General features: G+C 43.6%; 2 protein-coding genes across 17 annotated transcripts in view; one reads left to right on the plus strand and one right to left on the minus strand.

Annotated features, from left to right (window-relative positions):
* The first annotated feature begins 1,381 nt into the window (after positions 1-1,381).
* dbx1a (developing brain homeobox 1a) lies at positions 1,382-4,647 on the plus strand. Its single transcript, XM_032521930.1, has 4 exons — positions 1,382-1,831; positions 1,943-2,044; positions 3,602-3,804; positions 3,940-4,647. The coding sequence occupies exons 1-4, from the start codon at positions 1,465-1,467 to the stop codon at positions 4,219-4,221; spliced, it is 954 nt and encodes a 317-aa protein (XP_032377821.1). The 5' UTR covers positions 1,382-1,464; the 3' UTR covers positions 4,222-4,647.
* A 762-nt stretch (positions 4,648-5,409) lies between these two features.
* Positions 5,410-12,030, minus strand: part of nav2a (neuron navigator 2a) — a 224,756-nt gene continuing 218,135 nt past the window's right edge. For all 16 annotated transcript variants that reach the window (XM_032523975.1, XM_032523914.1, XM_032523864.1 and 13 more), the window contains 7 exons: positions 11,749-11,984; positions 10,661-10,812; positions 10,434-10,505; positions 10,107-10,303; positions 9,900-10,018; positions 8,618-8,818; positions 5,410-8,057 (listed from right to left, as the gene is read on the minus strand). In XM_032523975.1, coding sequence (XP_032379866.1) covers positions 7,932-8,057; positions 8,618-8,818; positions 9,900-10,018; positions 10,107-10,303; positions 10,434-10,505; positions 10,661-10,812; positions 11,749-11,984 — 1,103 coding nt within the window. In that variant the 3' untranslated portion in view covers positions 5,410-7,931. The remainder of the gene's footprint in view (positions 8,058-8,617; positions 8,819-9,899; positions 10,019-10,106; positions 10,304-10,433; positions 10,506-10,660; positions 10,813-11,748; positions 11,985-12,030) is intronic.

A 12,030-nucleotide genomic window follows, 5' to 3' on the forward strand; every position in this document is an offset into this window, starting at 1 on the left:
ACTCGAGTTATATGACAATAAAAAAAACGTACATTAAAACATAAACTATTGACAATTTAAAATAGATTTATCAAATAGGATAGGAAATAGTAAGTCTTTTGTTTTTTGTTTTCTTGAAAGATTTAAATTCTTAATCAAAATTTTCCAAAAATGTTCAACTGTATGCTACAGGCGATCTTATTTCAATTGGGTAATAAACTGGCAACAATTAGGCGTTTTTTCTACTTCTTCTTCTTTTGGTCTGCAATGTATCTTCGCCTGATTGCTTTGCTTTAATGGGTTTTCAGAGGCAAAGCTGACAGAACACGGCTATAAGGCTCCAAGTCGCTTTAATAAGAGTTGTATATGGGTCTCAGTGTCCGCTCATATGAATGCGTTTTAAATCAAATCACAGATGCACTTTTATTCAGCCGGTTAAAATAGCAGAACAAAACCGTCTTTAGAAATAAAGCTTTTTTTTGTTATTCCTCTGGGCCTTTTTTTGATGCGGAGTAAGGGAAGGAGAGAAAGGCCGAGGGGCGCCTCCTCCGCAGCTGAGGGTGACAGTTAGTTCATGGTTAACAGGATCAGGAGCGCACGGCTCAGGCCGCACACTTCTCCTGTGCGCACTGAGCTGCGGCTCTGCGGACTGAATGAAGCCTGGGCAAGAAGAGTGATATTTAACACATCTGTTAAAGCGTTTTGATAGCAGAAATCCGTTTAAGACATTATTCCATGACGAGGGCCAGATTGAGTGTTGAGAATCCTGTGAAACCCTAAAACTGATTTACATTTGAGAGGCTGCGCAGCGTCTGCAACTAGCGCAGAAAATGTAGAGATTTACCCATAAATATACTCAAATATGTATTATAAAGTTTATCGGCTGCTGTTATCTGCTTGCAATTGTTTATTTTTGCAGCTTTGAAAATAGAATAAAAGAATATTTTTAAATTTGTAACGAGTATATATTTTTATATCCTGCACAACATAAAGACACCCTGAATGGACAAGAAGAAGGTGTCTGTTTTCTTCAAAGCAGGCTCATTAGAAGTCTCCATATAATGACTGAATCTGTAAAGATTGCTCTTTAATTAGGCCGCTTGCCTCTGCCAAACAAAACAAATTGAAAGGAAAGTGGTCAACATGCAAAATTGATGACTGAGACCCTTTTGTGGTGGGGACATTGTGTGTTGCTTGCTTATGAAGTCTAATGCAATCATAAATTGCGTCCTTCGGCCAATCAGCGGGCCGGGGGATGCGGCATGAAAGCGACCCATGTGGAGAACTTTGTTGAGCCCCATTGTTGAGGCTGTCAGGTCTGTGCGGAGGGCAGGGGAGGGGGGGTGGTAGGCTGCTATAAAACTCCTTTCCCCAGAGTGAGGAAACCAGAGGAGTTAGCAGCCATTCACACGACTGATTCTCTCCCAGCTGACACGAGGAGTATCTCAGATTTCACACGGTTTTTGTTTTTTTAAAACCGGGACCATGATGATCCCAAGCGTGCTCGCGCCTCCTGCCTTCTACCCGGGGCTGTACCGGCCCGCCTCTGCTCTGCCGTTCCACCACAGCCTGCCGTCCGCCTTCCCGACCCACTCCAGCTTTCTCGTGGAGGACCTGCTGCGGATAAGCCGCCCCGCCGCCTTCATTAACCGGACTGTCCCGTCGGCGTGCGCTTCCCTCCCCACGGCCACCACCACCGTGTCCTTCAGCAACGCGCCCGCGGAGCGCGCGGTGGGTACGACCGCGGTGACGCGCGAATCGTGCTCGCCGAAAATGTCGGTGTCGAGCACCAAGGACCCAACTTTTCTCAAGTTTGGAGTGAGCGCCATCCTCGCACCTTCACCAAAGACCGGTGAGTAGACGCTCTGGCTCTGCCTTCAGATTGAGTTGAGGCGCTTCTTTTATCATTAGCATATTCTTTTTATTCAGGAATGATTATTAAAACTTTTATTTTTCTCCACAGCCTCCTCACACCCGGCACTCCACAGCATGCACTGCAAGACCTTCCCCATCCCCTGCTATGACGGAACCTTTCACCCCATATTCAGGACGCCTTACTTACCAGGTAGGCGCAACTCTTACGCACTTATCCTTTATAGCTCCATCTCTCTTGGCCCTTTAGACTTCTGTCTGAACTAATTGCATTTAAATGTAAAACACTCTCGCACCCTGTCGTAGCCTTTTTTTGTTTTTTTACCAGAAAAGAAGAAATCACTGTCTTATTAATGGGGACCGCCGGCCTCTGCCCGGACCCCCACCCACCCCCTAATTAACCAATTATCCCAAATCGTCACGCTCTAAATTTGAGGCGGGGTGGCGAGTTATATACCCCCCCTGCTTCCCATTGGGGGCGTTTTGGCATTTCTCTGGCCCGGCGTTTTCCCACAGAGCCCGGGGGGCCACCGGGCCGCTGTGGTGGGCAACAAAGCCTTCAGCACCGTGACCAATTTGGTCAGCTCCCACCGGGCGAACCACCCACACACCCCGGAGAGTGACTTTTACCAGGGGGGGCCAAAGGCGTGAACCAGTCATGCACTAATTTCCCTATTAGGCGCTATTGAGAGTTTTCAATATTCTCACAAGACCACATAGCGCGTCGTTGTTCCTGATTCTTCTGCGGCCACAGGGCAGCTACTGTCAGGAGCACGTCCAGTTAGCATGTGTGCAGACAAGTGTCTCGCGCGGTGGGAGTTAAAGTAAAGCGAGGTTGTTATTATTATTTATTTTTTTTAAAGCCCAACCTCGTCGAAAATGCCCCAGCTGGGTAAAGTCTGCCCCTGCATGCTGCACGGCCCCATACGATAGGTTACCACTGACCTCCAGTCCTCTCTCTCTCTGTGCCCTATAAACGCTCATTCTCCATGCGGACCAATCAACGAGTTGAGATAAAGAATAATCTCTTAGAAAAGTCTATAAAGTCGCTAGTCCGTGCTTTCATTCAGCCAAATCATAATGGAGATGGAGTCTTTTCATGGGCTCAGCTGAATACCTCAACAAAACAACTCCAGCGTCCTGAATAGCTTTTCGTGTTCATTTAATGAAAATGATTTGAAGGCACGAAGGAGAGAGAGAAAAAAAAAAAAGCGCCATTCCCCTCCACTCTAACCCCCCCCGGGCATCAGTATTCTGGTATGCAGTTGTGTTTAGTTTGAAAGTGTAAATCTCCTTTTGTTGCGATAATATATGGCCTTCGCCGCCTGTCCAGAGTCTTTTCTGCGTTAGTTCATTACTACACAATTACCGTTCACGGTTTATTAACTCCTCTATCCGCCCTCACAGGGTTCCTTAAAGGATATGCTACCTCTTTACCATACCAATGTGGTTGGGGACCGGCCAATGTGCTAATTAGTCACCTCGTGCCATTTCACTCAAAACGGAGACGTATTGCACAGTTCCAAAGGAAGAAAACTTCCAATAATAACCGGATGAAAAGTAGACTATGGCCTGAAGGATGGAAATCATATTCATAGATGCCTGAGTTTAGATGTATAAAGTAGTAAGATTTTTCCATCTACTAAGGGATCATTTGTGGCTGCAGGGTGGTTTTTAAGGATCTTTTTTCCCCTGAGATGTGGCAAAGGAAACAAAGCTAACTAATTTCTCTTCTGTGTTTGCATTGTAGTATCTTCATCCGTTGTCCCCATTCCCGGGACCTTTTCGTGGCCCCTGGCCGCCAGAGGGAAACCCCGGAGAGGGATGCTGAGGAGGGCGGTGTTCTCCGACGTACAGCGCAAGGCCTTGGAGAAAATGTTCCAGAAACAGAAATACATCAGCAAGCCCGACAGGAAGAAGCTGGCCTCTAAGCTGGGCCTGAAAGATTCACAGGTAAAAACGTCCACAACTGCTTGAAAAATTCAACATGTTGTGCTTACTTTACGCGTAATAAAGACGCGTAACTTGCTCTTTCCACTTGCACATGACGCAGAACGTTTTTACTCATCCTCTTCTCCACCTCCACAGGTGAAAATCTGGTTCCAGAACCGGCGGATGAAGTGGAGGAACTCTAAGGAACGAGAACTGCTGTCATCCGGCGGCTGCCGCGAGCAGACGCTGCCCACCAAAGCCAACCCGCACCCGGACCTCAGCGACGTGGGCAAGAAGTCCTCCGCTGAGGAGGAAGATGAGGAAGAAGAGTTCAGAAGAGAAAGAATGAGGATGGAGTCCAGCATTTCCTCTCCATCTCTTTCCAGTAAGCACTCGGACTTCTCAGAGTCAGATGAAGAAGAAATAACAGTATCTTAATTTATTCTAAAGAGCAAATATAGAGACTATAACCCATGTTTTGTTTTCATATGAGACTGTGACCCCATTTGTAAGAAGCTGCCGGCCTTACAGAGGACCCCATAAATGCCAGTGTTAAAAAAAAAGTTCCACTCAAGTTTGTTGCTTCATCGGCGCATGCGCACTGTACAGGATCTGCTTCTGAGACACAATTTGCTGTTTTGCACAGCTTTGATCAATTGTACAGTATTTTGTACAATTTTGTATGGAAATTTTATGCCAAGAATATTGAGTTACTTTTACCTTGACCTTGAATAGAGTTGTTTATTGAAAGATGTAGTATTTCGATAATAATTTATATGAATTTGTTTAATAAGTATTGTGTTGTATATATGTTTATTTCACACTTTTTGTACAAATACCAAATAAAATTGTAAACAATTCCAAGTCAAGTGTCTGTGTGCATGTTTGAGCGACTGTGTGTGTGTGTGTGTGTGTGTGTGTGTGTGTGTGTGTGTGTGTGTGTGTGTGTGTGTGTGTGTGTGTGTGTGTGTGTGTGTGTGTGTGTGTGTGTGTGTGTAAATGGTGATGACTAGGTGAATAGGGTAAACATTTTAAATAGATATCCCCATGAAACTTCCCCAGTTTATAACTTAAATTAAGACAATTCTTTTGTATTACAAGCTTTCCGAAATTGTATATTTAAATATCTAATTTATGTGCTTATTTGCATATATTTCCATTGGAGAACGCCAGGTTCAAAATTCTTGTTACATTTTGTTTTCATATTAAAGTCCAAGGTTTTTACCGATGGAATTTTGGAAATCTCTTATTACACCATATTTCAGAAAAAAACTGTCAGCCATGAAAAATTTGCCATGTTTTAAGAATAAAATGTTATATAAACCAGGCTATGAATAATATGAACCTCTCTGTAAAAAACTTCGGAATATAGATAGCAATGAAACTCGAAAGGTCGGTGTACTGTATGTAAGTGCTACAGAAGTGGAGTATAAAATAAAAAACTAATTTTGGACAAATACATTTAAAGATGTTTTGTAAAATTCTTTAAATTAGTAAAATAAACACCTAAATGTGTGTTTTATTTCCACCAGTCCGAAAGAAGACATTATGGAAAATCTCAAAACTGACTTGCATGAAAAAACTTTTTGCCTGTAGTGTGTCATCTTAAAAAAAAGTTTAACAAAATTCAATCATAAATAATCATTTTATTGAATCACAATAACTTAAGACTAGTACAGTGATATCAGATTTAATTCTCCGAGCCCTGGACAGACCAGTGATGACAAACCGCATCAATCTGCTCTGATGTAAAGAGACTGTACACAAAATACTCCTTTTCAAGTACTGTAACAAATCAGCTAGAAAAAGTCATCAATCTGCTGCAAGATAATCAACTATTTACAAAGTTATGTTACATATAAAAAATGTACATAGCAAAGAAGGCTAAACATTCATTGAGTTTGTGAGTAATAAACTGACAGACTGGTCAAATGCTTCAACAACATCCACACCTCTCAGAGCAGGCTTTACTCAGGACAAACAGAGAATCAGTCTCTTTGTGCTTACAAGGACCATAGCAGGAGAGCCTTTTAAACTACACAGACACATCTGGACAAAGAACATGGGCCACAAATCTGACAAGTCCTCACGAACCATGCTGTACGTCTCGGCAGTGCTGAAAACAGGGGACAAACGCACATTCAGCTTTTGGCTTCCATTAGGAGATCAGAATGAACTTTGCATAGGATCTGTGAGTGAAAACACTGAAAGCAATGGAAGCTGTGCTGTATGACATGAGCCCCGGCTTTAAACGTCCGCCTGCCCTTCCCAGAAGGCAGGCTGGGAGGTTTAAAGCAACTACAAAAAAAGTACAATATTCTTTATATTTTAAGCAACAGAAATGTCAAACCGTTCTACATCATTCAACCACAAGTACCTTTATACCTTTAACCTCAGATTAATTAGATCACTATAAACAAAGCAGCATATACACTAGTTTTCACTTAATTAGTTCAACACGTTTGTTAGGACAGTTTTGACCATCACAAATCACACAAAACAGGCCGTGAGCGTGGCGAAAGCACAGTTAAAGGATGAAGATGAGGTATAAAAATCGAAACACATCTTCTGAAACTTCCCTCATCCAATCAACCCGCACAACGTTCGGATTTCGAGCACCAAAACACATCAATATAATTTGTCTTTCTTGCTAGTGGTCCGAATATTTACACCAGCTTCACAGCACTGGGTCATACATGCATACAACTTAATTGGAAACCCCAAGTACTGTTTCTCATTCACGTCTCAATCCCACGGCAACGGTGTCTGATATGACGAGAGGTCGACGGTGCTCGAGGAGAGAGTCGACTCTTGAGCCCTGTTACGTTTACAGCCATTTAGACAAATAAAGAATCAGCGAGTGCACATATTCTGTTAGAAAAGAGTAAGGCATTGATTGTTAGAATTCAGTCTAGCACCAGAAGAGATTTGTGCTACAACAGCCTTTTTGGGCCAATGTGCATGGAGATCTCAAAGAGTTATTTAATGGTCACAGCGAGAACTTAGAAGTGGTAGAGGCGTCGTTTGTCAAGTTGCATGGAAAGTTACAACACTGATGGCAATGACATTTACTTAAACACGGTAAAAGGATAAATCTAGCCATGGTGAATGTTGATTTACCAGTTGTTTTTTATTAGAACGAGGAACTAAGAAGGGATTTTGTAAACTTTAGTTTTTTTTTGTCCTTGCTATGTCAAATTTCTCTTCAACACATTGATGAAAAGTTCCATATGAAGGAACAAAAAGGTGTCAGCAAGGATTGTGGTAAGAATGCTTGGACTTTTACACTGTCCCTGTCTTTGCGGTTGAGCAGTGTTGATGCAGTGTTAGCATGATTATATAATGCATTTGCAGTAACACATTTCTCTATTCTCCTCCTTTTTGTGCATGAGGAGATATGGATTACTATTTTTATTTGTGCTCTCTTAGTTGCTTTCTGTGAACACACATCTCCTTCGTGGACTAGAGTTGAATCAAACCAGAGTTTGGGATGAAATTAATGATCTCTGAGGAGTTTTTACAAGTTGTGAGGTTGCACGCTGTAGGACTTAACATTCACTTTGCCTCGATTTATCCTTCAGCAATCACACTGGCAACTTCAGCCGTAGAAGAGGAGGAAGAGCCAGGACACTGCTGGCTGGTAATCCGTCCAACAGCCTCATCTGTGTTCTCAGCGGCTGCTGGCTCAGGCTTACTGACGCTCCAGAGACAAGGGTCTGTATCGCCATCTGCAGCCTGCTCAGACACACTGCAGCTGGGCAAGACCAGGGGTATCTCAGCCTGATGAGCAGGAGCCGATGCTGTGGCTCAGGGGGGATTGGAGAACTCCTGGCTGGTGTTTAAGTACGCAAACAACAGTGACAGACTGTGTGTTTTTATTCCGTCTGTCTGAAGTAGATGTCAGGCTCCTGACAGAGGAGCCACGGGCCACAACGGTGAAAAACAAAACAAAAAAACAGCGCAGAAACCTTTTGTCGCCCGTTTTCTGAAATGAATTTGAACCTTTTTTTTGTTCTTCTTCTTTTTAAATATTTGGGTTACCTGCACCCAAATTAAGGTGGCTGGATTTTGTGACAGAGAATTATACTCTAAACAAGAAGTTCTCCCAGTGAGAACAGTTCCTCCTCAAAACCTGTCCCAGCGTTGCATCACAAGGTGGACTCCAGCGACGAGTCCAGGATGTCGTCCTGGTGACTGTTGCTGTTGGAGTCGCTGTCGTAGCTCTGCGGGCTCGACGACGTCGCCGCCTCCTTCAGACGCATCAGCATGTTCATCTGTCGGCAGAGACAAGGGTCGGTCGGATCGAGCTTTACAACTCAGTGATGTAAGCGATGCCAAGTGAAGTATTTCAGGTGGAGATAAATAGTGATGAAGCTTTATGAATCATTAGTTGTATTTGATGACCCAATTAGATGCAAATAAAATAACTCAAGGTCCACTTACTAGCTTTCAATAACTGTAGAAAGTAAGGAAGCTAAAGAATGCTGTGGACCTTGAGTTAAGATTAATTTGTTAACCTACTGTTTCCAAGATCAAGAGTAAACATTAACATTCTCATTTTTGTTTTTTTTTGGTTAAGACTAGCTTTTGTGCATTTTAGGCCTTATATAGGACAGCAGAAGATATGAAAGGGGGGAGAGAGGGAATGACATGCAGCATGCCAGTGGGACAAGGACTAAGCATTTGTACATGGGGCGCAAGCTCTACCAGGTGAGATATCCAGGCGCGCCTCTTTAAAATATTTTTACCTAAATTTCAATGTTGGCGCAGAGATACTATGTACTGTATGTGTTCATGACTACCCTGTCTAAGGCGAGTTGGTATTTGTGCTCACCAGTGGGTCTGCGTCGCTGTCGCTCTGTGGGGGCTCTTTCCTGACTCCTTCTCTGGGGACAGAATAGCCATCGAAACCCACGTCCTCTGGGCGGAGCTGCAGCAGCGGGGGCCAATCAGCCGGAGTGGACGTGGCTGACCACGGGTAGGTGTCAATCACCCAGGCAGCAGGGTCCTCCCACGCAGCCCGGCGGCCGTACAGCTACAGAGACACACAGAATATAACTCTGAAACAGACTAGAAGATGCTCTGAGGAAGATTTCGCGTTTGGAAACTGAGTGGCATAACTGCTTCGAGTGGCAGTTTATCCGAGTTTCAGTTTGTGAGTAATCACTGAAGACCAGTTTTGAGTGGAAATTCCTCTTCCTCTAAAAAGCAGGTGGTAACAGGTATTAAAGGGAGGCTTCACTAGGGAAGAGAAAATTAAACATATCTTAAAAACAGCAGGCAAAAGTGAAAGGTGCGTAGAGTTAGTTTAAAAAAAAAAGCAAGAACTTCTGAAGAAAAAAGCCAGCCGTAATAACAAATGAACGCAATAACTCATACATTATGTGTAACCAAACGAAAGAGAAGGTGGACAATTGCAGCTGTGCGGTCAACAAAGTTCCGTTTAAATTTAACATCTAAGCTGACTGCAGTTTCTTTTTCAAATTTTCAAAGTAACAGATGCCAAACTGAGTATTTCAGGCAGAGATAAATATGAACCATTAGCTGTATTTGCTGACCCAACTAGATAGTGCTCTTGGTTCAGAGAAAAAGGCTCATGTGTAGGCACAGGTCGGTGTGCTTTCAACCCTTTGTTGAACAGAGAGCACCATCTAGTGGGCTCAGACAATAAAGACAATGCTTCACAACACTTCATTTAGACATCATTAGAGAAAAACTGCAGCCTCAGCATCACTACAGTGGGGTTTCTCTTCTAAGCGGATGAAACACAAATTCCTCTACTGAACTCTGCCTTTCAAGCTCCCCTCACAGGTTGCATTCTGGTAATCAGCTGCTGCCTAATTAAATCTGATGCAGATTACATTAAGAGTACAAATTGAATCCATTTCACTTTGATGAACATAACCCTGGGCCTCTGGGAGAACTCCATTCAGCTGGGTCCTTTAAACATCCCCTCAGGGTGTCAAATCAATTCCAATTATTTATTGTATTGTTACCGTTAAAATATATTACAAATCCCAGACCTGAAATGAAAAATTCTAAACCTATGTGCTTTGGCCAAAGCCCAATCAGTCCTTTTCATCAGTTTGTTGCATGTGTGTGTGTGTGCGCATTACCTGCAGTCCCTCTCGTACAGCCTCCAGCATGTAGGGGATGATGGAGTAGTTCCAGAGGTCGGTGAACCAAACCCTGGATCCCTTCACGTCCATGGGACAGGACAAGAGGAGACGAGGTCCTGCACGACGCAGAGCAGGGAGGTAAGCCACCGACTGTTTGCACGCACTGACATTTAAGAAAAGGCGTATTGTGCATCACTCTCTTACCAATGGTGACGTCAGAGGAGCTGTGCGTCTCCAGGAAACGGTTGAGGTGGTGCCAAACCCGCGGGATCCAGTCGACGATCTTTACCAGCTCCATGTTGCGCGTTCGGCTGCCAATCTCAGTCTCGATCAGCTTCCTCCTCAGGTAGCGGCCAAGGAAGCCTTTCACCGGCTCCATGTGGTTGGCACACAGCACCCACCTGATCAGAGAACAAGTCGGGACTTTAAAGTATCATACATAAATGTAATTAAATATATTTTAAGACCATGTCGATCCATCAATATGTCAAAAATCCATTTGCCATGAGTGGCACATAGGCAGCAGTTTACCTGAAGTTGTGGTGAAGCTGCAAGTTGGGGGCCGACGACGTGGCTTGGCTCATTGTGCCGATAATGTAGGGGCTGAAAGGACAGAAAAACACTGATTATTCTTCTTTCCACGTCAAACCATTTAGTCACACCATACTTAATAAGTCACTGGACCCGTTAAAATAGAGCGTTTGAGAGGGTTTTTAATCTGCTTTGTTTGCGTGGTACAACTGTGTGTGTACACTGACCAGTGCTTATAGTTGCAGTTGAAGACGCCATTAAAGATCTCTCCCAGGGAGCTGACGTGGTGCAGGTTGTCCAGAATGACCACAAGAGGGTTGTCCGTCCCAGAGACACCGCTGCACTGCTCGGCTAAACCAGACAGGTACTGACGCAACTCCTGCAGAGAGCGAGCGAGCGAGCGAGCGAGCGAGCGAGAGAGAGAGAGAGAGAGAGAGAGCGCGAGAGAGAGAGAGAGAGAGAGCGAGCATTAAAAACATGTATTTATTTGTATGTTCTTGGAGGACCAGGGTTTTCTACACAAAACCTTTCCGTACATAAGCCAGAATGGTTAGATGACTCATGTCACATTCTGCACTTTGATGATCTTATTTGTCTTGATGTGTTAAATTAACCACCTGGTGCCCTCATTTTTTTTTAAGGTTTGTTTTTTTTTTCCCTTATTTGATTGTGACAGTGAATAGACAGGAAAGGTGGGAGAGAGATAAGGGCCACAGGTCGAACCCAGGCTGCCGCAAAGGAACCCCACATAGGGCGAACACTATCACTGGGTGAGCTAGAGGTGCCCTAATTTTACTGTACAGTACTATCAATACTGATCATATATTTTTACATTTGTTTATTAATTCGCAGAAATCGAAACTTGCACATTCCCTTCAAGTCACAATGGCTTTCGCTTACTTTCATCAACATTTGAATTTCTTTTTGCTTTATGCATGATTTGTACAGCTTTTAAAACCTTACAAGTGACTTTCACAACCTTTACAGTAAATTAATAAACAGTGTTGGTTAGTTGCTATTTATAGATACTTTTTCTTATAGTTTTGATGGCTACTGTCTAAAGTAAGAACATAAGATTTGTAATTCATCAGATTGCAACAGAACTTTTAAAAACTAATACAAGAATCCACTGATATTAAGTCTGTATGGCTGACAAATTCAAATAAGATTTCCAAAACCTAGCCAGCATGTTCTTGTGTTCCACAAAAGAGAAGTTCTACCAACATTGTGCCTGTTTGTGTATGTTTAAACACAACTAAAACTAAGATAGATCATGGAAGCACAGCGAATACAGAATTTCCATGTGCCCTTTTACCTTGCTGGACTTGTGGTCCACGTTAAACGTGACGACAGCATTTGGGGTCAGAGGCCGGCCCTCCAGCAGTAGCAGGTGTTGAGACAGCTGATTGGCCAGGTAGGTCTTTCCTGTACCGCTGGGGCCCGACAGGATGACGCGCCTGTGCTCCTTCAGGAGGGAGACGTAGCGCTGCAACATTGGCTTCGGGATCAGAGTGTCGAACACCAGAGAGTCCACGTTCTCAGTGGTCACACCTGGACGCACGCACACACACACACACACACACACACACACAAAGAA

The sequence above is a fragment of the Etheostoma spectabile genome, chromosome 1, assembly GCF_008692095.1.
Source record: "Etheostoma spectabile isolate EspeVRDwgs_2016 chromosome 1, UIUC_Espe_1.0, whole genome shotgun sequence".
Taxonomy (NCBI): domain Eukaryota; kingdom Metazoa; phylum Chordata; class Actinopteri; order Perciformes; family Percidae; genus Etheostoma; species Etheostoma spectabile.